Source organism: Calliphora vicina, chromosome 1 (genome assembly GCF_958450345.1).
Source record: "Calliphora vicina chromosome 1, idCalVici1.1, whole genome shotgun sequence".
NCBI classification, from domain to species: Eukaryota; Metazoa; Arthropoda; class Insecta; order Diptera; family Calliphoridae; genus Calliphora; species Calliphora vicina.
Window position 1 is genome coordinate 120,408,622 of NC_088780.1, and position 25,600 is coordinate 120,434,221.

The window sequence follows — 25,600 nt, forward strand, 5'->3', positions numbered from 1 at the left end:
TTACAATTATTATAATATTCGAGTGGGGATTTTTGTGGAGAATAAAATAATTTTTTGGATTAAGACACGTAAAGATCTGAAAACCCTGATAGTGCAGTTCTGTCAGTGCATTCCGGAGTTTTGTTATTTTTTTGTTATTATTTTGCAAATAAAACAAAAAACGGGGATTTTTGCACATAAAAAAGATAATTTTCATTATGTAGATAGATAGCAAACCCAAATATAAAATAAATACAAAGAACTTTAATCCCATACATTTGGAATAAAAAAAGTGAAACGAAAAAATAATATAGCTAGTAAAAAAGAAAATATAAATTGTGGATCATCAATATGGCGACTTTGGAGAAACCAAAAAAAAGCGTAAGATACATTAAGATATTCCTAGAATTAAAAATTTAAGTAAACTTTGTTTTCGTTAAACACAATTTCTTTAAAGAAATCTAAAAAATCGAAAATAAAAGTGACTGCGGCCCATGTTGATATCGAAGAAGATTCTGAAAATGAGTCAGAAAATTGCGTTGTTAACAAAGAAATACCAACTACTTCTGCTGCAGCCGGCGATGTCACAAAAGCTAAAAACTCTAGTATCGACAACATAAATGACCTGGTGGCATCGACATCTGCCACTAGAGATAATATAGTGACTAAAGAATGTTTTATTGCTTCCGGCTATAAAGATGACGAATCCATACAGCCAGATAAGGGGGCTAATAGAATAGAAGCAAAACCTGAAGCACAAGTTCAACCTGAGGATAACATAAACACTCCCTCGGCACCTCCTTGCTTGGAGGATATTCAACCGCCCACAACTTTAAGCTCAACTAATTTGATTCAATATCCCCAGATACAACGTTTTCAATATGAAGAAACTGCGCCCGCTGTCGTTTATAGCCCTACCAAAATACGTACTTCCGCTTTTCGTTTATCAGCCTCAAAACTTCAACCCCTTAGCCAGGAACAACTGTATCAATATTATTATTGTGCTGATCTCACAGTGGTACAACAATTCGAAATGGAATTTCTTATGAATTCACTTCTGGAGACTTATGAAAATGAGCCTTTGTACGCTGCACTGCAGGAATACTATCACATGCAAAGCAAATTAACTATGAATTTACATGATGTCAAGAAATTTCGCAAAGAAGCAGGGGCTGCCCAAGAGCACATATGGGTAGAGGTGCCCATTACTAAGACATTTTCCGAAAAATGTGGTGATAAAATAGAGGTTAAAGAGTCTGTTACTTTCAAGTATGTTGAATTTTTGTATTGAGATAATTTAGATTTACATGATATTTTTGTGTTCCTGACAGTATTATACAAGTTGATGGTAAAAATTTGGAAGCTGCCACCTCAGCTTTAACAGTTCTATTTGATATTATATCAAATACATATACCAGTAATTTAATTACAACAAAAATCATTAAAATTAAGGTAAGATTTGTTATGGTTTTGTTTTTATAATCTTCGCCATCAGTATTTCTACTATACTCATTTGGTAAGCTAATCTATATACTTACAATGTCGGACAAAACAAAATCTCAAACTTATAGTTCATAATCTAGCCTATTATAGCCTATAATCGGCCACAAATTTCTACCGTCTAGTTTTATGTACATACTATGTATATGCTCGTCTATTGAAGGCAAAACTATTTTTGTCGAACATTTTTTTAATTTTTGTTTTTTCTCTAATCAATTAACGACTATAATTTAATAGTTTCAATAAAATTCTTTCGGAACTAGTTTCTGTTATTTAGAACCTGAAGTGGTTGCGATATCACTAGATCCACTTGATCAAAGAATCTGAAGTGGTTCAGAAGTGTTGTTATGTAATTCTTTTCGAATGAAAACATTTTCGTAATACAATGTATTAAGCAACAATTTCGAACGATTTTCTTTTCGAAACAAATTACAAAATAACTCCCTGAACCGCTGTGTGAAAGTCTGGTTTGAGAACATAAGTATAAAGTGGCCAGCGCAATCACCTGATCTCAATCCGAAGGGAACTTGTAGAACATAAAATAGTGCACGATAATTGCAATAATACAGAATATCTTTTATCTTGAGGTAGAATGGAATAAAATTTCTGGTGAAATTTATTTTATTTAATTGAGTCATATAGAATGACCGAGATTCAATATATAACCAAATAATTGCAATAATACAGAATATCTTTTATCTTGAGGTAGAATGGAATAAAATTTCTGGTGAAATTTATTTTATTTAATTGAGTCATATAGAATGACCGAGATTCAATATATAACCAAAAATAACTCTGGTTTTTGCCAAATCAAAATTTTTCACCTTCACCATTCACCATAAGTTTTAAGCGTTTGTAATTTCCACATTTTCATTTGCGACCTCATAAATATTCTGGATCTTTGTAAATAGCGGATTCCGCTTATCGAGCAAAACCGGCCTATAAATGACTGAGATATAAGTAAAAAAATCCAGACTACTAAATTTTTTCACCAAGTATTAACAATTTTTTTTTAAATTTTTATTTTTGTTTATCAAAAAATAGTTTTCACCAAAATTGCTATTTTTTTTTAAATGTTTCACGAAAAATGTTTCATTAAAAAATTGATTTCAAAACTTTTTTCAATTTTATCGATAACTTCTTATTTACATTTTTTACCAACAATTGTTTTCAATAATTATCTTAAACTATACTTTGGTGAAGGGTGTATAAGATTCGGCACAGCCAAATAAAGCACTCTTACTTGTTTTATGTTAAAAGTAGCTAAGAGAATATGAACTTAACTCTTTATTTTTAGATCGATCAAATGATAGATGAATTAATCTACTGTCCCTCAAAAGATGTTGATGAACCCCTTAAACTTCAATCCCAACTTGACAGCAATTTATTGACAATTATTGCACAACTACGCAGAGCTTTAAGCATACTTTTCCATTTTTCAAGGAAATTATCACCCAATAAGGTTCATAATTAGTCTAAGAACACCAGAGACCGAAAATAAGTACTCCACGCATCTTAAAAACTACATCGATTTGAAAAAGCTTGATTATGGTTTTTATTTCGCAAATTTAAATAACTGATAAAAATTCATAAAGATAAATAAATTTATTTTTTATTACTGAAAATAATTCAAACATTCGGATTTGTGGATGAGTTATTTTAGGTCTCTTGTAAAAAAAATACAATACAAGCAAGCTAACTAAATACAAAAATTTCAGGATTTCGATAAAGATTTAAAATTTTGGTTTAAAAAACTAATATCGCTACATTTACGCTTGGCCACCAAAGAAGATCATTGGTTTTTACTATTCAATATCTTACGATGTCCCAGTGGTGTGGGTACTTGGGCTAGTGAATTTATACAAATTCCCTGTAATCAACAAGTTCCTCTAACCTCCTCCAAACATACAAATGAATTGCCACTGCAATTAAATTCACCGGAAATAAATCATTGCATGTCAGTGTTACAAGTTCTACTTATGCCCATTAAGAAGCGTAATGAATATTTGAAGCAATTCACTCAGGTAAATAAAATAAGCTTTGCTGCCACGAAATGTGTTATGATTTTGAAATAATTGTAATAAAGTCTCAAAAGGAAATAACGGATCCGGTCACGGAGGAACGTTGGATATTGGTGGATTCGGATGGTGAAGACAGTCATACGCCAGCCGGTGATTGTGTGGGCCTAAAAGAAAGTGATTTAATTGCTTTACTCAATCAAATTCCCTTGGAGGAGCTATTTAGGTTATTGATTACTTTATATTTTAAAGTTGAGCTTGAATTTCCAATATTTTTTTTGACAGATCTGCTTTAAGTATTGAAAAATTTCTAGATGATTACATTGTCGCAACAGATTTCATAACAGCTGAGAAAATGCTTCAAGTCTTAGCGTTCTTTTCCCAACTGCTGACTCTCTTTGGTGAGGGCATGTTGACCTACAACAATGAACGTTATAAACAATTAGCCAAACGTTTAGGACGTTTAATGAGACACTCTCTGCAATATGTTTCCGATTACCATGAGCTGTTTCGGTAAGTCATTGTAATTTAATTTATTTCTATTAATTTTTTGCTTAATTTAAGGTATTTGTTTTACATGTTTTTATAGGCAAAATAATATTTCAAAAGATTTGACCATTAGCGAACGTATTGCTTTAGAAAACAACAGTTTACTTTTGAAAGCTTGCAGATATATATATCGTACTCGCAATTTGGCTACTTGGCAGTATTTCTCCTCATTGCCTTTTTCTTCTATGGATGCTGATACAATTTGGCAAATATTTTATTACTTGAATGTGGGATTTCCATCAAATCTTACAACACCGGAAGAAGGTAATTAATATGCATTATTTAAAATAAATTATTTTTAGCAGTGCGATTAAAAAAAACATCTTAGAGTACTACTGTATTCGTCTGTGACAACAAACCCTTCAACAAAGTACTTTTAAATTGTTAAAAAATTTTTGGTGGAAATAGTATGTGAAAAATAGCGGTAGTCGCAGTTTTTTCTTATATCTCGCCATTTGTGGGTCGATATTCTCGTTTTAAATAGCAACTGTAGCGGATATTTTGATGTATCAATCATGTATGCATGTTATTTGGGGGCTTCGGAAAGCTGATATCAGCAAACAGACGGACATGACTATATCGACTCCGCTATCTATAAAAATCCAGAATATACATAGATATATATTTTATGGGGTCGCATATGAAAAATATAGAAATTACAAACGGAATGACAAACTTATATATCGAGTCATAACAGCAAAAAAGTCGTAAGCGCCAAAAACCAAATTTTACAGGGGAAGGTTTTTTTTTTAAATATCCTTGGTTGAAGTCTAAGTATTACCGTGAAATTGAGTATGTATGCACAGTTACTTCTTAACTATATATTGCATTTATTTTATTTCATATATTTCCAAGATAACGGGCATTTATGTCGCTTACGTCTTTTTCGCTGGCAGTTACACCCTTCCAATTTTATTAAAAACACAACTTAATGTTTAAATTGTTTTATATTGTTCAAATTATATTCATTTACACAAATTCGAATTAACGTTTTCAACCTTAAAAGACTAATATTAATTAATTTGTTAAAACTAATAAAGACGTAAGCGCCACTTCTTGTTCACAAAATATGTAGAAAAAACAATAAATTGTACTTACGTCTAAATTGTTTTTGCTGTAAAATCATAACGGTATATTATACAGCGATGGTATTTTATGAGATGATGCGAATGATCGAGAACTATCGATATTTATCAAAAAACGAAAATTGATAATCATGGCGCATACGCCTTTTTGGCGGTTATGGCTCGATATGTATATCCTTGCCACTCATGGTGAATGGTATACAAATTGTTTCACAAAATTATAATATTTCACAGAAAAAAGAAATTCATAATTGGAATGAATTTTTTTCCCCAACTTTTTTCATAGATATTATAAAATTGTACATGACGGAAATTTTATGATAATTTATAATACGTTGCATTACAATTATTATTATTGTTATTAGTATTATCTAATTTATTGTATCTAAAAATTGTTCATAATAGCCATATATTGGCCAATCTTTCAAGATGAATCGACAAAATATGAAACGTAAAAATATCATTAAACTTAATAAAACAAGAATTAACAACAAAGCTTTCATCTTTTTAAAGAAATTTATTTATCCTTTTATAAATGGTTTTATTTGCATTACAATTTTTAGATTACATGGATCTTTTGAATGCCTCCGATTTTTGGGCCAAATTCAATATAGCCAATGCTGACTCATCTGATGAGGATTTATATTACCTACTGCAAGCTTTCTTTGAAATGGCCAACGATAGAGATAAAAACAAGGATTGGGATTTAATAAAAATCATTTGTTTGCATATTTTTAATGTAAGTATTAGTCGTCTTAATTCAAACGGCCATAACATATTCCACGAATTACTTTTCACAGATTGGCTTCATCAATAATGATACCCGTGACATTTGCTATAAGACTGCCCGAGATATGTTGGTTAATTTAACTTTATCCTACGAAGATTTAATGTCCTGTTTGTTGGCTCAACTGAAGACACGCTTTGAGGAATGTGAAAATGTTAAATATTTATTTAAATCGCTACCACTTGAAAATTGGAAACCGGATATGGAAAGTTTTGAAACACTTTCCAACTGGCTGTTGCATTTCGATTTTAAAACAGCCGAAAATATGTTGGCACGCATTATTATCAGTCATTTAAATTGGTCATTCGATTGTGATGGTCGCTTGTTTTTGCCTCACAACATACACGTGCGCATGGCCTGTCTTATTTCCGATGCTTTGACCAAACACGCCCCTGAAGTTTTAGGACTATCGGGTATTTCGGAAAGTGTACGCCAGGTTTCAAGTCTTATTGATTTTAGTCAATCGACCAGGGAACAATTTAGTACTTGGTGTTGGAGTATAGTTTCCATATTACGTTTGCATATCATGGATCAGAATGTAGAACAAGTTAAGCTTACTTTACGTAATCCGGCAGAAGCTTTAATGTTTGTCTCTGAATTGGAACGTATTGATTTGATATATCAGGGCGTCACAGAGAATAGGCCTTTGGCTTTATTTGTAGCCATATTAGTGTCATCGCATGGTCATTCGATACCTTTAATATGTCAGAAGGGGTTTGAGTTAATGCAGCGTTTGTTAAGTGATCATCGGCACGCTGCGGTCATCAGATGTTTGGAGTTGATAGTGCCTCTGTTCTTGGAAACGCCTGAAACATTGGGGAATTCGGAGGGGTAAGCGATGTTCTGTTAATAGAATATTTTAGTATTTGTTTTTATCAGAGACCAAAAATAACTGTTATTAAATTTTTTGAGACTGAAAAAGTTAGGCATAAATCAATGAATAATTTTTACGTTTTCAAATAAGAGTTATTCATAATAAATATTTTTTTTCGTTGCTCATAACTTTTTTTTTTGATTTATATTTTTTTACATTGCCTAATAAGTGTTATTCATAATATATATTTTTTTACGTTACTCATAACTTTTATTTTTGATTTATATTTTTTTACGTTACTCATTTTCGATTTGTATGTTTTTAAGTTGCCAATAAGAGTTATTCTAAAGAATATATTTTTTTCGTTGCTCATAACTCAAAAGAAGTTTCTTTCATCTCCTTGCTTGCATTTTATTAGTACATACATTGTATTTAACCTTTAAAGTCGCAAAAAAAAAGCTTGGTATGAGACTGATGGTTTTTATTGTGTGTTTTTTAATTATGAAGAATTTTGTTTCACAATCAATGTTTTAGCAAACGCATTGTCCGCCAAGCTGCACCTATTCTCAGTCAACAAAATACGCAAAGCAGAAAATGCTCTTTCAACAGAAAGCCGTTTAGCCGGCAGTGCATAGACAATATGAACCAATTTATTTAAAAATTGCAAAAGTATCCGTTTTCTCTTCCTAATATTGCAACAAATCGGCATCTACGTCCAGTCTCACAGGTTTAAAGCTTTCTATTTCAGTTATAGCTGCTAATAACTCTGCGCTGTATTGCCTTTTTCATCTTCTGAATATAAATCCACTTCAAGTTCTCTAATTGATGTTCCGAACAACGATGACGTATTTAGATTCGTCGATTCGTCAATCAGAAAATCGGATATTGGTAGAAGTGGAGACTTCAGGTGAAGTTAAATCGAAAATAAAAGTTATGAGTAACGTAAAAAAATATTTATTATAAATAACTCTTATTAGGCAACGTAAAAATATATAAATCGAAAATAAATGTTATGAGTAACGTACAAAAATATTTATTATAAATAACTCTTATGAGGCAACGTAAAAATATAAAAATCAAAAATAAAAGTTATGAGCAACGAAAAAAAATATTTATTATGAATAACAATTATTGAAAAGCAAAACTTATTTTCATTGAGAATAACTATTATTTAAAGAAACAAAAATTTATTTCTACAATATAACAGTTATTTCTAATTTTTTTGTTGGATATTTCTTATAACAGTTATGTCTCTGGTTTTTATGTTTGGTTTGTTTTGTAGTTTCCATGCTATTTTATATACTTTATTAAATGCCGATAAAACCTACTTGAAAATGGCTAAGGACATGGTCTATCCAAATACAGTTGGACCTGTTTTGGAACTGTTCGACAATATGATACATCATCAAATAACATCGTATAACAAGTATGTATAGTGAATTTTATAAAACTTTCATTATAAGACAAAAATAAATAATATATACATATATCTGTTTCTAATCCTTACAGTTATGGCCTTTCATCCCCTTTAAATCTTATTAACATTTGGCTACATTGCCTTACAGCTTTGCCCAATTGGCAAAATACTTATGTTGTCTATTTGTTGGATAAAATCCTTAGAGTAGCATATCAATTTCCCGATGCTCATATGCAATGTTTGGAATTTTTCCACAACTACTACAGGGAATGTACAGATTGGAAGGGTGTCAATAAAATGTCTACCCTTAAAGGTTTCTTTGGTGGCAATCAATCAAAAATGCCTGTTGTATCAGCCTATCATCCTTGGTTGGCATTGGTGTTACTCGAAATCGAATTCAAAACACAAGATTCTTGTATATGGATTGAATTATTGCGACAGCTAAGTACAGCTGGTACAAAACCAAATGTTGATGCTGTTTTAAAGGTAGTTAAATTTGTAGTCAAATAAATGTTAATTTTTGTTTATTAATAATTTTTACATGTATTTAGAAAACCTTAAATATAGCGAAAAAACCTACTTACCCAGCCCATATGCTGGTTATCTACAAATATGCCAATCTAGTAGCAAATATGGATATAAATCATGCTCTCTTTGCCATAATTAATCAAAAGTTTTTCGAATTGTATTTATCGCGCATACCCACACACTATGACGATCACAGTTTCCAACAAATCTTTGGAGTTTCAGATAAATTCTATGATTTCAATATAACAATAATGAAGAAAATTAAAACACAACTTAAGGCGGCTGAAACTCTATATGAAAATGAAGCAAAAAAGCATGCTCAAGATGATGGTCTTAGTTATTGTTATAGAAATTGTGCTAAGTGAGTATTAAATTTAGTATTTTTTATGAACTTCACCATTAGTGCTTAGTAGGGTATTCAAACGATTAACCGTTAATCGGTTAACCGATTAATTTTGGTCGGTTAACTGTTCGAATAATTTAAAATTGACGATTTTCAAAAAACAAATAAACCGATTAATTTGTGTCGATTAACCGAAATTTCTTTTTTTTTCACTTTATATAGAAATATAGTTTAAAACACACAAATTTTATTTCTGAACTCGAACATTTCTTTCTAGCAATAGTTTTTTTGAAGTATTGTACGAAAACTGAAACTAAGGAATTTGGAAATGACCTTTTTTCTAGAATGTTTCTATGATGAACTTTGTCCTAATGAGTCCGAGGGCGACATGGTATTAGACGAAACTGAAGACATTACTGAAACGAGTCTTTTATCAGAACTTGACGTAACTAATAAAGTATTCAAAATCTAAAAAAATCCAAAAAGAACTCCAATGGAATGATGGAGGATTTTATACGCTTAGAGAAAACTTAAAACATAACTGAGAAATTCTTTATCATGCCTTACTTTCGATTTATACAATCAGTGAGAGAGTTTTGTCAAGTCAAGTTTTATTAAAAAGTAAAAAAAATCGTTTCAAAGGAAAGCATTTGAATTATATTCTTTTTTTAAAAGTTTTTTTCAGAATATTTGCTATTTATTGTTTTATTGAATTGTTATATTTTGTTTGGTTTTTATGTTTTTGATTTTTTATAAACAAAATGCTTATAAAAGTACACAAAATTCGTGTTTTTCCTTTAAATATAAAATTAAAATACAAATTATTCGGTTAATCGAAATCTAAACCCCGATTAATTATTTGCTCGATTAACCGATTAAACCAGGAACCCGATTAATTGAATACCCTAGTGCTTAGGGTATATGAAGGGTAGAAGAGGGACACTACGCCACTTTTTTTTGGAGGCGATCGAAAATTAAAACCACAATACAAATTCTTTTAACATTTCTTGACTGACCAAAAATGGCGAAACCACCCAACCCATGGAGTAAAAATCAAAAAATATAAACGTATTTTACTGTTATAAAACTACTTCTAATTAAATGATCGAAAACACTATTGTCACTTATTGTTCCCTATTATTGACATTCTATCACCAACCAATATATTTTTTGTAAACACAAAAACTAAAGAAGTTAGCACAAAAAAATTCACACGCTGAAATATTTTCAAAGCTTTTTGAAAAACAATCACATCACAAATCATATGTAAAATTAAAATTTCCAAACTGCAGGGATGGTAAATAATCGATAAACGAAAACATAATATGTTTACATTATCAAGATATTATCTTGATAATGTAACAAAATTGATTACTCGGTTATTCGGTGTTGGCAGATGTGCCCCTATGGCGAATGATCCCCCTTCTACCCTATATAAGTTTGTCATTCCGTTTCTAATTATGGATATATGGGAGGTATATGAGTCCTTGAACCAATGTTATTAAAACTTCGCTCTATGTATATCTTCCGCTCTATGTATAAAATAATTGATTATTATTTATTATTTTAGAATTATGAAAACCTATGCCTTGTGGCTAGAAGATACAGCTATGAATAAAATGTCTAAGGAACAAACCAATTATCCGCCTCAATATAATAATGAAAAACTAAAAGAAATTCTTAACGGCAATACGGTAAATTAATCCAGTTCTTATTATACAAATATTTCTGTTTTTTTTTATAATTGGTTAATTTTCTTATATATTATTTAGACTCATTGGACTGAGTTCTTATATCTCCCCTCTATACGCAAAGAACAACGTTATCAGGCAGATCAATGGTCCCGCAAATGTTTCCGTTTAAAGTCCAATACAAATTTACGCTCTCCTTTGCAGCCGAAAGCAAAAGCTACGCCTATACAACGTATTAAGTCACACTTAAGTTCTTATGATTCACATTTACCTCCTCCGCAATATATTAAACCTTCTGTGTTTGTGCAAAAGGAAATTTCACAGCATTCTCTGAAGGAATTGAAAGAAAGGCTGAGAGTTTTAACTGGTACTGCAACGTAAGTAAATTTTTTATCATAATTTTTTTCAAAATTAGTTGCTGTAAATAAAATGCACTCCTAGTCATAAATGACACGACACAACCGAATATTGTACACAACACGATTGTCAACAAAACTCTTTTAAATGTAATTAATTTACATTATTTCCTTTTTTACTCACAGTAAATTTCACTTTAAAACTTCTGAACTCAACGCTATTAATCGCAACTACATGGACAATATTGTAAATCTTTATAAAATGGTGCCTTATGAAGAAATAAAAATTAAAAGTTGTAATTCACTGCTATTCAATCGTCAGTGCACAAATCCTGCTAGAATAATTACAACTCTAGAAATGATACGCAAAGATGAACAAGTACAGGAGAAAATCACAACGTATCGCGAACGACATGACAAAATCGTTGATGAAATGTTAAACGAAAATGTAGAAGATTTCGCCAAATGTGTGGGACAAATTGGTCAGATTCTACGTTTATTGTTGATAAAGAGCAATGATCCACATGATGTTATGAATCAATTGAAGTCGAATACGGGCATAGAGTATTTCTATCATGTCATTGAGAATATGTCGGATATAACAATGAAATTTAATGCTACAAACAAATTCTACACAGAATTATTAAATGATTTGGGGGTGAGTTAAAAGTAAAATAATTAAAAATTTATGACTTGCTAAATAAATATTAAACCTTTTAGGTATTTATACAAGAAAACCAGGAAAGTGAAGGTTTAAAAATATTAGAGCTGGCCATAAAAAGGCCAAATTTAATAAAAGCAATGACTGGTGTATTTGTGCCCAGTCAAACACGTCCTCCCCATTTCCTAAAAATGTATCAATTCCTTATTGATTCCCATTTGAAGCGCTGTGATACAAAAATTTTATTTGTTTTGTTTTCTAAGGTATGATATATTTACTAATACCATTTTAGGATAAACTTGAATTATTTTATATTTAACAGTTTGATTTATTATTATGGCTGGAGTCCTATCGTCCCAAACTATTCGACATAAATAACCTATTACAATTGGTTTTACAAGGTCTAGAGTCTTGGTCTCAGCCTTCCTCGTCTCTTTTGCAAGATCAATTTCGTCGTCATTTGGTTCACATATTCGATTATGATTTTCCCGAACATTATGGTGAAGTTATGCAAATGGTTTTAGATCGCATATCCGATCAGAAATTAATGCCCATAGTACTGTTGGATCTTCTGAATTCATTGCTCATTAAATTCAATTGTGAACAATTTAATTTGAATACCAGCCAAGAAAAATTAGAAGAGATTTCAATGGACTTTGCTAGAAGACAAAACCTTTTTAATCTTAAGGCTTCAACAGATACGATCATGTTATTTGCTCGTCACTTTCAAAAGGAGCGTTTAAGTCATGGTTTACATGGCCTATACCCTAAACACAAAGACTACTGCAAACCTCTGGCATTGTGGTTTTCTTGTTTTGGCCATTGTCTGCTAGTGACCGCTATATGTACCTATCAGGAATTGTTAGCAGATCAAAGTGAGTTTTTTTTTTTGTTTGTTGGATATTAATGAAACTTTGTATAAACTAATGCATACACAATTATTTTAGTTTGTGATTTAGTATTTGGTTCCATAATAGAAATGTATTCGCCCTGGCTTATTACCTACACCGAACAAACAATTCAAGAATCTTCTGCCAATTGGATACGTCAGCTGATCAATAGTGTTAATGGCAAAATGTTATACCCTTGGAGTGAACAGCATGCTGGTTCTAGCAGAATAATTATTAAAAATTTCATTCGAACTTTAATATTTATTTTGGAAAATTTACCGAGTAGGTTTTCTTTTATTTTTCAATTAGTTATATTTTTCTAATCTTTTTTATAAATTATTTTTAGTTTCTCATAAAATTCTGGCTCATACGTTTAGTTGGTACATTCACCATTTCACGATTCCCAATATTGAGTATTTTGTATATGGACCCATACATGAGGGTATTGCTGAACTACCTTGGGAATATTTTAAACCTCAAGTGGAATATATCGATATGTTATACGACAGTTTACAAAAGGTAAGACTTTAAATTTATTAACTAATTGCCATGTGTTTTACAATATAAGTTTCAGCTAAATTGTCCAATCTCTTTTTGTACTCAATAAATATATTATACAAAATATATAGTCAAATAAATTGATTTGTCCTTGAAAAGTTTAAAAAAAACAATACTTCAAGAACTTAAATTTGTTGGTTACCTGAAATTCAAAACTACTTTTTACATTATACATATTGGTGGTCATAGACTGACACCTTGTCATTATTTCATTAAGCGATGAGAAACGATTCTTTTAGCATTATGAGGTTATGAGGTGTCAACCTATGAATTTTTTATAAATCTTTCATGGAATTAATAAAATATAAAGTATTTATATTTTTAATATTGTTCTAGTTCATTCCTGAAGCCCATGCCATGCTGGGACACATTTTTATACGCATAAATTGGAATGAATGGTTTTCCGAAACACTGCCTACAATATCCGTACAACAGCGAACGACAGTCGTCTCACGTTTATTTACAATTTTCATTAAAATCGCCTTTGAGCCCAATATACACATACAAGTGAATACAAGCAAAATACTTGAAGATGCCATTAGTTATCCTTGGTACATGGTAGAATATACAGAATTGGAGAATCTATTGAAATGGTTTGTGACCACAGTGGAACCGACCATCATTCTTAAAATACCAACAGAAAGCAATTATGCCGATAGAGCGGTATTAGAGTAAGAATTTCTAAATATTGTATAAAACTAAATGTGTTTTAACATCGTCTGTTTTGTGACAGCTTAATTCGTTTAACCTGTGCGATGATGCCAGAACGTGGTGATCAAACTAAAAATATATCGAATGCTACAGCAAAACGCATCTTATATACAAGATCTATGATTCGTTTGCAAAGAGCTTGTGCGGCCAAAAATTCAAAACTTTTGGCTACAAAAGAAGGACATCGTGTATTTAAAAATGCATTCGAAGAATTGCTAAATACTTTAAATCAATCCTTGTGTGCGCTGGCTGCTACAAAATCCTACGAGGAGCAAAGACGTGAGGCCTTAAATGTAATGTTGGAAATTATTTTACCTATGCAAACACAAAGTGAGGAAACTTCAAAGTGAGTTTATGCAATAAATATTTGTGTTTGAATCCTATTGTATGAAATCAATTTTAGTTTACACATTGAATGTATGATGAAATGGCAGGAGTTACATGCCCAACCTGGCAATATATTGATGTGCAGTATTTTAAGTGCCATTGGTCATATGAAAGCTTTTATAGGCGGTACTTATACGTTACTGGAGACTAGTATTGCTTTTTATTTTCGTTCTTCGCAGGAGAGTTTAGATTGGCATACACCCTCTTGGGTAAACCTATTGCAGTTATTGCAAATGTCGTTGGAGAAACTGGAATTAATGCCGATTATGAGGAATTCCTCAATGTTTACATTGCATATTTTCATTTTATATAAAATGGAAAAAATGCCCACAGTTGGTGATCAAATAACATTCCTGCAAGATCTAAGTCAATTGGTGGAAAGTCTAAAGACAGAGCCTTCTAGTGAGCCTGTTTTGGCAGTAGTTTGGGGTTCTATGATATCATGGGGTTGTAGAATTATCGCACAGGAACCACACAACGCCAGAAAACCTTTAATAATGTTGGCACGCCATTTACAAATAATATCAACACAAGCAGAAAGTTGGGGTGATGGTATTTTAGGAGCTATTGGCTTTAAAAAGGATGTGGTAACAAACAAGTAGGAATATTTTAATATTTGTTTAATTATACAAATTATAAACATACATATTTTATACTTTCTTGCAGACGTAAAGTTCTAACACGTTGTCTGGCAATTGTGGTATTTTCTTTGTTCCCCTATAAAAGGTAGCTAATTGTATTGCAAATAACTTAATTAAGACATAAATATAATATAATTTTATTTGACATTTATTTTTAGTCATACGGGTGATAGTGTAGTGCCTAGCGAAGATCATTCCTCCTCTGTGCGGGAATTATCAATGCTATTGGCCAATAAAAAATTCATCGATGTTAAACCATTGATTGTTCAATCTATAGGCATTTTGAATGAAAATCCAATGCCTCAGCTAAGTGATGTGTCTCATTTGGTGTGTCGTATAATATCGTTATTTTATAATAACGTCTTTCTTACCACGGTACCCGAAGTTTGGGAAATGGACTTTAAAATTCCTGCTATGTAAAAGTGATTTTCGTTAATTTTTGTTTACTTGTACTAATACGCATACATACACATACTTTTTGTGAGTCTGGTTATTTTTCTATAGTTATTTTTATAAACATATTTACATTATAATCGTAAAAAAGTAAGTGAATCCATACGTTATTTTAATTTCGATTATTAATATTTTACTTTTTTTCTTAAAGAATAAAATTATATGTAATATTTTTGAAATATTAATTAATATATGATTTTTATTTTCATTACAGAATTTCATTATTCAAAAGAATTTTGTGTGAGCGGTAAGTTTCATTTCATCTCATTCGGTTTAAGTCATTAGTGTTTGTTCTCAATAAGGAATGCTGTTGTAATTTTAGGAAATATAGTGGTCAATATAATTAATCCATATTTGGTACAAAAAATACGAGTTACAATGTTAATGGAATGTTTGGTAAACAAAATTCATTTATTATTATAAAAAATCTGTAAAATTTTAATTATATTCAAAATTTCACTTTTTCCTAAAATATTACATTTTATTTGAGAAATTACATGAAGTTGTCTCCCTTGGATAGCAGTCGGCACCTACCTGCTAAACAGTTTTGCTTTCTGTGTGTGTCTCTAAGGACTTCTGCTTAAAGTGGATAAGCTAAAAGCTTGACCATTGGCTGGACGGTTCAGCCGGCTCAGCCAAAGGCTGTTAACTCCAGCAAGAATTTCCGAATATGTCCAATATATTTGTGGGATCTATAGACTTGCACAGTATTTTGGCTCGGAATATAGTTTCAACGTTCTTTAAACGCTTAGTCTCTGTTTTAGTTTGTTCCCCTCCTATACTTCACCAAAGTGTTTACCTACGCAAGCCATTATATTTAGGTAACCTTTTGACAGATTGTCTTTTATGTTCTCTACTCCACTCCCAGAAGTTAATACATCACAATAAGTATTAATGAACTAAAAAGGTAACCACTTGAAGGTATCGTTGGTATTTACTTGAATACAAATTATTTCGAAACATCTTGTTAGGTTATATCCGGCATTAATGAAACAACTCCAAGACAAGATAATTTAATAGCAAAGTGTTTAAGAAATTCCCAAAAATTAGTTCTCGAACTGTTAGCCGCAGGACAAAATGAGGATTTAAAAAAAATCGTACAATTTGCCAAAGAACATTTAATCTGGTCAATTCAGAAATGGAATACTGTTAATGCCAAGTTTGGCATTGGCGATATTATGGTGGGGGATGTTTTTAGGTGCTTTAGGTGTTTACAGGTGCATTTAAAACGATGTTACGTATCCACACGCTGGGGAAAATATGCCCCTAGTTTGAAGATTCCAGCACGACATTGACCACAAACATACCTCTAGGGTTGTAACTGAGTGCTTACAATCCAATGAGGTACGTGTTTTGAAGTGGCCTGCCCAATCGAAAGAACTCAATCGCATAGAAAACCTATGGAAAATTATTGATCACCATCGTCACTGTGAATCAGTAATAAAAAGCAAAGTTATCCAACAGAATACTGTCACTAAAAAGGCCAGACCATTTTAGGAAAAATTAAACTTATGTTTCCATTGTTTTGTCAACTTTCACAATTTAATTAAGGTTATACAAGTCACCATTTTTGACCCTTGCAAATATACGAACCGTCACCGTTTTATACCCTTGCCAAAATTCGAACCGCATACATAATAAGGTTTTTGTGATTTTGTGAAAGTTCGCGTTTTCACTAGGGTAAAAAATGGTGACGTGAATGCGATATATCGGTTTAAAAACTAAAAATGCGTCTCCTGAAAAATTACATTTTGTGAGTTATGACGTCGTTGCAGCAAATGAGCGATAGTATTAAAAAATACGCAACAACAAAATTTCATAGGTATTTTTTTTTAATTAAACATTTAAAAGAGTTTCAATTGTGTTGTCCACCATTGTATTGAAGAACGTAACAAACTAAGTTTTATTTTAATTTGTTTTGAGTTTAATCAAAAGATTTGAAGCTAGAATATTGTGCCAATCATGCAAATATATATTTTGTATATTATTAAGATTTATCAAAATCCTGATAAAAAAATTCCGTACAAGCAATGGGGTATTGCGTAATTCGATTTGAAAGAAAATATTTTGTAAATGCAATACATAAAGCATACGAATTTGAAAGACTTTTCTTTCATATCGAAATATAAAATTACCAACAGTTACATTTTTATTGTCCACAAATTCAAACTATGTACTCCTCCACTTATTGATTTTAACGAAAATACACTTTTCTTAACGAAAATATACTTTTGTTGCGTGTTAAATTATGGTGGAACCATGACCTTAAAAACTTGATCTAGATTTTTGTAAATAAAATTTAACATTTTTCAACTTCACCTTAAAGTTGAATAAACTTTGCAAAAACAAAAATAAATCAATAAAATAGCAGTTATATGCACATATTTGATCAATTTAAATTCATGACATGTTCATTAAAAATGCTAATAAACACAACTATACACACCTCTTTCGATTTAGTTCACCTCCCCCCCTACACAATAAACTTTGTGTGGGTGTATTATAGACACTTCATTTGTATACGAAAATGTCCATAAAAATCCAAATTACTATTACGTCCACTAAAAATAACTATTTTAAGTGTGTACAATTCAATGTTTTTCAATTTCTGGAATAGATGATCTGAAGTTTCTCTACCAAGAATTCGTGCTAAATTTTTGTTATATATTCTATTAAAAAAATCTAAGAGAATGTTTTGAAAAGTTGTCACTTTTTAAACATTAACTCATGCTTAGATCTTTTAAGACAGATCAATCTTTTAACTTGTTCTTAATAGTCTCTACTTCTTTATAAATTGTGTTAATTTCGTTTGTACATAAATTTAGAAAAAAACGTGTCTGTTATTCGGAACACGTCCTTATTATAAATAAATTAAGCTGCTTGTGTTTGTTTTATTTATTTTTTATATGTTTGATCTATCTATATCATCATTATAATAATTTAATGCATTCATCATAAATATGTCTCAAATGCGTTCGTTTGTTAGTTTTGAATAATTTGTACGTAATGGCGTAATTTTTCTTTTTAGGTTAAAATATTAGTAAATGAAAATCTATGAAAATCTACCTAACCCCCAGTAACACGAAGTCTGGTTATGTGTTAACTAATAGTTATACTGACAGTTTTCATACAAAAATAATTTTAAACGATAGTTAGTTTAAATTTAGTTAACACCTAAACAGACTTCGTGTTAATGGGGGTAAATGTCTTAAATATATGGAATTTCTAATAGATTCAACATATTTAAACCGGCCTAGTCATTAAAAAATCCCAGCTGGATTTTTTTCTATTTTAATTATTTAGCTAATTTATAATTTCCGTTATATCTATTTAATAAATTAATTTGCGTATTATTCATAACATTTTCATAAATGGTACTTTTTTGAAGGGGATTTTTTCCGGTTGTGCTAATTTAGAAAGGAATTTATGTTAAATGTACAATAAAAGACTTCATTTGCAGTCATTTGAAAACATACAATAGTTGACTGACATAAATGGTTAAACAAATTGCAAAATAAATAAATGTTTAAAATACGTGGGACATATAAGATAAATAGAAGTAGATGGCAAAAATATAGAATTTTTTATTTCAGGAATTACCATCTTTTAAATTATATTAAAACTTTGTAAATAGAAAGCTTATTGTAATACTTTCAGAACAAAGGCAATCTAATTTAAAAACATTTATTTTGAAAAAAAGGTGTCGTCTAGCTTTTCCACTTTATAATAAGATTTATTTAAAATGATTTGCCATTTAACTGATTTAAGCCCATTAAATAATGTGGTCAGGAACATATTTACTAAAATAACAATATTTTAGGAGACTATTTTTTATCCTAAATAAATATACAGTGGCGGTTCTGAAATGTGTCACTGCTCTGTAAAATACTTTTTATTAGTTTGCTCTTATCAACTGATGATACAGATATTTCAAAATGCAAAAGTTGTATTAATACAAACTTTGTATTTATGTAGAAAGGTCCCTCTTTTGCCAATAATGCAAAATTTTAAAAATAATTTATATGCAGAATTTAGTAGCTACTTTAAAAATATATTCAGCCCAATCACAAATAAAAAATTCGTGGGAGTTTTTTTTCCTTTTCCCATTTTTAACAATGAATTTGAGTAGGAAAATGGGAAAAAAAAACTCTGGCGGATTTTTTATTCATGATTGGTCTGATTGTAGAACAAAGAATTTAATATTACTTATGAATAAGCCAAATAAACCAGAGACCGTAACGATTATAAGTTTTATTATATATTCTGAATCCTTATGAAATTCTAAGACGATCTAATTTTGAATGGTATAGTATGGCGAAAATCGGTCAACATTTGCCCCTAGTCCCCATACATGGTCCACCTTAGAAAATGACTTGAACATTCATAATTGTCTTATCATAATTAATATCGTGATGAAATTGGACATAAACAAGTTTTATATGAACTTAAATCTTTCTACCATCTTTTGTGAGGATCGGTCCATAATTAACCATGGGTGTGTTCGTAAATGCAGTAAATTTGTGCATCACTGATGCCACGACCTGCAAACTTTTGCAACATATAACTTAATGATGCATTGGTTGCACAAATTTGCGGCATCACTGCCAACAATTTGCATTAAAAAACGTTTGACGTAAAGCAATAATCGCAAATATGCTTTTTCGAACGCTAAACTTGATTGCAGTGATGCAATCATATAACCACTATAAAGACCGAGTCAAAAAAAATCAATTTTCCAACAAATCAAATCAATTTGATTTTTTTTTTAATTTACATATGTAAATTACAAATATAATTTTATTTCTTATATTTTTATTTTTAAATATTACAATTATCACATAAATACACATATACACAAAATAATAGCCGGCATCATAATTATCCTTGGGGATAGAAGGGTTGAGCTGGATAAGGTCGTCTGCCCACAAATGCATAAGGATTAGGATTAATAACGCGAGCAATATCACTGTAAGTACGTCCAGTGCGTTTACTACCACCGCGATGGCGACGTGGGTAATAGGGTTTGGCAGCCGAATAATAATTTCCATACGATGAGCTGCCATAACCACCATAGTAGCCGGCACCATAACCATAGCCCACATGGGGACTACGATAGCCATAACTAGGAGCATAACCGCCGTAAGTAAGTTTTCTCTTTAAGCCTTTCAGCAGAGGCAAGAATAGACCGACACATACATCACTGCACAACATGGTGACGATCAGTAAAAATAAAATATTTAAAAATTTCATGTTTCTGTTATAATTATTATATTCTGAATTCGAATACTTTTTTCACTTTGAAAAGTTCTTTCTTTAATCAAGGTCTGTTCACAACTGGATGCTTTTTAACTGCAATAGTTGTATTTATATGTGGTGAATGCGAGAACAAAAGAAAATACAATTTTAAAAATGTTCTTTACAATAAATTTGAAAATATTCTGTAGGTTTTTTCGTCGCGTATACTTTTTGTAACGGTTTCTAAACAGATACAAACGTTGTTGTAGTTTTAGAATATATTTCTCAATGATTCACTTTGTAATCATGTTGGGGTTTTGTTTTCATCATGATTCAATTTTTAAGTTCTTAAAAATTGCAATGATTTCTTTTTTTTTACTTTATTTTCATTTATTTCTTATTCTTATTTTTATATTATGTACTACTATGTATTTGATTATATTTTTACAGCTTTTTTTTTGGTTATTTTTGTTATTGTGGTTTTAAATCTGACATCCGATTTATTTGTTGACTTTAAATTCAAATCACGTCTTTACGCTAAGACTGCGCATTTGTAAATGGTAAATTTCTTTAACTCAACATGGCCATTGTCATGGCTCTTACATGAGAGAGATGATTAGTTGAATGGCTGGCTGGTTAGATGGATTGATGGATGGTGGTAAGTGGTACGTATCAATTTTTAATTAATTTTATTTTGAAGATTTCCAACTTAAAAAGAGTTAAGCCTTATTAAACAATTAAGATTTTGAGATAATCAAAGCTTAAGGAAATATTATAAAAGCTTCTCAACTTAATGTGACCACTTTTTTTTTGATGTGAGAGCAATAACAAAAGTTCTCGAATGCATTAATTAAAAATTAATTTGTAATGAACAAGACTAAACTTAAGAGCGTTAAGCAGCCAATAACATATATTTTACATCCTTGTAAATAAACTGGTCGAGTCTGAAGTGGAAATTTTCTATTTTCAGATGAATCGAAATACAATTTAAGAGGCAGTGATGGGAGGCCGAATTGAAAAATATTGGACCCCATGTATATGTACAGTTGCGAACACGAAAATAGCAGTATCACTATAATTTTTTTGAAACGGCGTACAACGTCTTTAAACATTTTAATTTTTTGTGAGATAATTTTTTTATAAAAAAAAGTTAACTTCGGAAATATGTAAATGCTCTTATGTATGTATGACAATAGGTGTATTCGCGTACTTTCCAGTAAAAATTATCCAGTAACTTTAATTTAGAGCGTAAAAATACATTTACTCTCAATCTAAAAAAATATCCAAAAAAGTACGCGAACAAGAATTTGTAAAAATAAGTTGTATTTTATTATAAATCAATTTAAAACGTTTGTTTTGTGTTATTTTAATTATTTTCTTTGCAAAACTTATAAATTGTGATAATTTTCAACTTTTTTTTTGTTGTTTACATTTGCAACAATATGTTTTAAACATATTTTTTATGTTGATATTTTTTACTGGACAAAAAATGCCCAGTAAAAAATATCATGTTCTCTATCTACGAACTGTCACTTTTTACACTCTCTTGCTCTCTCGTTACAAGTTTTTAAGAGTAAACGAACGGAATCCCGTAACTTCCAGTGATAATTTGTACAAATTATTACAAATTATCAAGTACGCGAACACAACTAATATATATTTTTTTATCAACATTGAAATAGCAATATTGGATTACTGAATTCATTTAATTTTTTTTAAAGAAGTCAAATATCTTTTAGTTAGCTAAATATGTTGATTTTATTGTAAATTTAATGTTAAATAAAGTTATTTTTTCGATAATTATTGTTTAAGTGAAAATGTTTCCAAATATTCAACTCTATAAAGAAAAAATTTTAAATTGGGACTGCAAACGGAAAACTGCACCTCAGGATGATCGAAATATCGCCAGAATATTTCTATCAAATATAATCCAGTTAATCTGAAAAGCAAATAAAAAATTAAATTTAGAAGTTAACGATATGAAGATTTCTAGATGCAAACAAAGTCCAAAGAACAAAATTCACAAAATACATAGTGGTACTCGTTTGGAGTACGCTGGATGCCGACTGGTTTGCAAGAAAATAGCGCAATACTTTGTGAACTGATGGATCTAAAATTGTTTTATTTGGAAGTTCAGACTTTTGGCAATATATTCGACGTCTACTCTCTTCTGCTTGTGCAATATAGTAAGTTATGAAAATAGTTTAAATATTTAAAAATTTAGTGGTACTGCTATTATCTTGTTTGCAATTGTGATCCTGAGATTACCAGATAATTTGCTGTCCATGTATTTAAATAGGGAAAAATCAAATATAGTCCACTCTTTTTTTTACTTTACAACAATGCTTTAAAGGTCCTTTGCAATCACTAAAATAATTTTTCATAAAATAGTTTTGTTCTTTAAAAAATTGCATACCAATGTGTTTAAATATCATTACCATGTGTGTCCCTAACACTACCTTCACTTTAATTTTTCAAATATTTTACAAAATTAATATATACATATCTTTTTATATATAAAAAGAAGTGTACACTGATGTCACCACTAACTGCGAAAACGGGTCTACCGATTTCAACCAAAATTTCAGGGTACATTGGGGATGGTCCGTATATGGTTTATGTGAAGTTTGCACGAAAACGGCATAGTGGTTCAGGAGATATGGCTGGACCGATTTTTATCAAATTTTTAGTGAATCTTTAGAATTTTGATTTTCGGTCTGTGGGGGAGGGGCGTGATAAAATCAAATTTTTAGATTATACCGCTAATGACACTATACCGCTAATGATTTCAAGGTCAGTAATTGTGGGCAAACTTTTGCAAATAAAAAAAAAATCCAAAAAAAAAATTGTCAAAAAATTATTTTTATTTTTTCATTCGAGAAATAAATGTTTTTTTTTCATCCCCAACGATCAAACAATGCTAATTTTAATTTCGTGGTGTACTCTGAAGCGAATGATTTGGTGTAACATGTCCGGTACATACCAAATTTTCATATCGTTCGATAAAACAAATAGGCCGCTGTTAACATTGTACTATCACCGATGATAAACCAAATTTCCAAAAGTACAACTAATATAGTAAACAACGTTGACAAATCAGATTTCGTTCCCGCCGAACTTCTGCCAAATGCAAATGAATATTCAATTCGTTGTCGACAAGGTATTCACAAGTCTTACAACCAACTACAAAAATTCGGATTGGCAGTAGGAACGTGCAATTTTGGTACCAAAAATTATGATGTCAACAAGCTCAATGAGCGAATTAATTGAAACTGACTGGCGAAACAATGAAATACAAATCTATTGACATAGTAATGAACGAAGAACAAGCCTCAATTATGCTACTGAAACATTGAAGGTTGGATCACAGATGTTTCTCTGCAACATTAACGCGCCAAAATTATGCAACGGAACACGATTGACCATCAAAAAATGTTCACCAAATTTAATTGAGGCAACAATCATCGGTGGCAGATTAAAATGGGAAGACGTAATGATTTCACGCATACCAAAGATTTCCAACGACAAAGCATAAGGCCAATCGTTGACTATTGCTGGCTTACATTTGGAAAATTCATGTTTTGTATGTGGTTTGCTCCCGAGTAAATAAAAAAAAGAAACGTATATCCCCAGTCCTTAAGATGAATTCATAAATATAATATCCCATTTGCCTTAAATACATCCGTTTTTTTTAAGGGCTTATCATGCTACTGTACTTATAGATAGATATCTGCTACAACTTTGTCAAATGACCACCTCAGTGTTTCGGGTGCGATGTCAGGTCGGGGGAGTCCGTGCTTTTTTTTGTCCGATGCTGTATATTCAAATCTGGATGCAATATAAAACAGAATTATTGTAAGGGCCAGCAACGCGGACCGGGTTCAGCTAGTTTTTTAATAAAATTGGTTCAAAATAATAAAATAATATTTAATTTAAATTTTTAAAGCATTCTTGATTTGCAATAATTCAAATTTTAAAAGAACATTATATCTACTGCGTATACATATGGCAGGATTTTCACCAACAATATTAATAACATGAAGTCAGTCTATCGTAATGATCTTTCACACTTAAGTTGGTCATTCCCCGGTGTTGTTTTTTTTTTGCATAATTCGTTTTTTTTTAATATCATTGTAGTATCGGTAGAGCAGTGAAACACAACCCACGTTGCGTTGACACTACTGTCACCAATAAGCACATTCGCCCTCTCCTGTAACTCCAAAATAGACTTCGAAGCACCGGCCCAAACATGAGAGTTGTATTCCATTTTGTGTCGGAGATCAGATGGAGTGAATTATAGGACACCGTTTTAGAAAACCAAGGTACTTGAATGCTTCATTCGACACTTGAATACTCATGCTTAGAACATCAAGATTCCTTAATATTTACACCACCCATAAAAACAGATGGAGCTACATTAACTGTTGTAACGTTTCTCTATTTAGAGATTGTCACAAGATCTTGATTAAGCGTATCATTCATGTTTTGCCTCATTGTCCCAGAGTAGATAGGGTTGGAAGTTTGACGTAGAAGGTCGTTTGGAAAGATACAAAACAGAGTACCTTGCAGAATAGGAAGAAACTGTATATCACCTTTTCTGGTAATGCCCGGCTCCGACAAACCAAGGATGAATCAAGGATGAATCTTAGACGAATCTACTCTTCTACTCCGAGAATCTGACTGGTTTAACTTGGACGCAACGGAAGTATTGTAAATACCCTACTGTCTTCCCCTTGGGTATCACAATGGGATCAGATTTGAATGGACCTGCTTGAGGAACGGCTGCCCATGGAACCTAACCTAACATTGATAAAAGCGCACCATGCAACACTCTATCGAGTGCCTTAGAAATATCTAGAAGCACCAGTTTACTTTCGCCAAAACGGTGTATGAAACGACACCATTTTTCCGATAGGAATGCTAGCAAGTCACTCGTAGAGCGTCCTCTACGAAAGCCATACTGCCGATCGCTGTGTAAATTTTTGGACACTAAATAT

At 31.0% G+C, this 25,600-nt stretch overlaps 2 protein-coding genes across 3 annotated transcripts; one reads left to right on the plus strand and one right to left on the minus strand.

The window, feature by feature from the left end:
- The first annotated feature begins 219 nt into the window (after nucleotides 1-219).
- On the plus strand, nucleotides 220-15,553 carry Epg5 (ectopic P-granules autophagy protein 5). 2 transcript variants are annotated; one of them, XM_065515652.1, is made up of 25 exons: nucleotides 220-360; nucleotides 437-1,248; nucleotides 1,311-1,431; nucleotides 2,777-2,941; nucleotides 3,198-3,503; nucleotides 3,566-3,723; nucleotides 3,783-4,010; nucleotides 4,087-4,310; nucleotides 5,695-5,870; nucleotides 5,932-6,749; nucleotides 8,015-8,158; nucleotides 8,242-8,635; nucleotides 8,701-9,038; nucleotides 10,591-10,714; nucleotides 10,793-11,088; nucleotides 11,254-11,725; nucleotides 11,788-11,991; nucleotides 12,051-12,603; nucleotides 12,676-12,900; nucleotides 12,965-13,137; nucleotides 13,513-13,847; nucleotides 13,910-14,233; nucleotides 14,291-14,872; nucleotides 14,941-15,000; nucleotides 15,074-15,553. In XM_065515652.1, exons 1-25 carry the CDS (start codon nucleotides 331-333, stop codon nucleotides 15,333-15,335), a joined length of 7,524 nt encoding a protein of 2,507 aa, XP_065371724.1. In that variant the 5' UTR covers nucleotides 220-330; the 3' UTR covers nucleotides 15,336-15,553. The 2 variants fall into 2 exon arrangements, with proteins under 2 accessions (XP_065371724.1, XP_065371725.1); XM_065515653.1 differs by having other exon boundaries at nucleotides 3,575-3,723.
- Nucleotides 15,554-20,120: 4,567 nt separating this feature from the next.
- On the minus strand, nucleotides 20,121-20,835 carry LOC135956341 (uncharacterized). Its single transcript, XM_065506798.1, has one exon. It carries the CDS (start codon nucleotides 20,616-20,618, stop codon nucleotides 20,247-20,249), a length of 372 nt encoding a protein of 123 aa, XP_065362870.1. The 5' UTR covers nucleotides 20,619-20,835; the 3' UTR covers nucleotides 20,121-20,246.
- Between the last annotated feature and the right edge of the window lie 4,765 nt (nucleotides 20,836-25,600).

Coding starts and splice junctions, on each gene's coding strand:
- Epg5 (XM_065515652.1), top strand. CDS start 331: ATGGCGACTTTGGAGAAACCAAAAAAAAGC. Junction 11,992..12,050: donor TATTTGTTTTGTTTTCTAAG/GTATGATATATT, acceptor TATATTTAACAG/TTTGATTTATTATTATGGCT. Junction 14,873..14,940: donor AAGGATGTGGTAACAAACAA/GTAGGAATATTT, acceptor ACTTTCTTGCAG/ACGTAAAGTTCTAACACGTT.
- LOC135956341 (XM_065506798.1), bottom strand. CDS start 20,618: ATGAAATTTTTAAATATTTTATTTTTACTGATCGTCACCATGTTGTGC.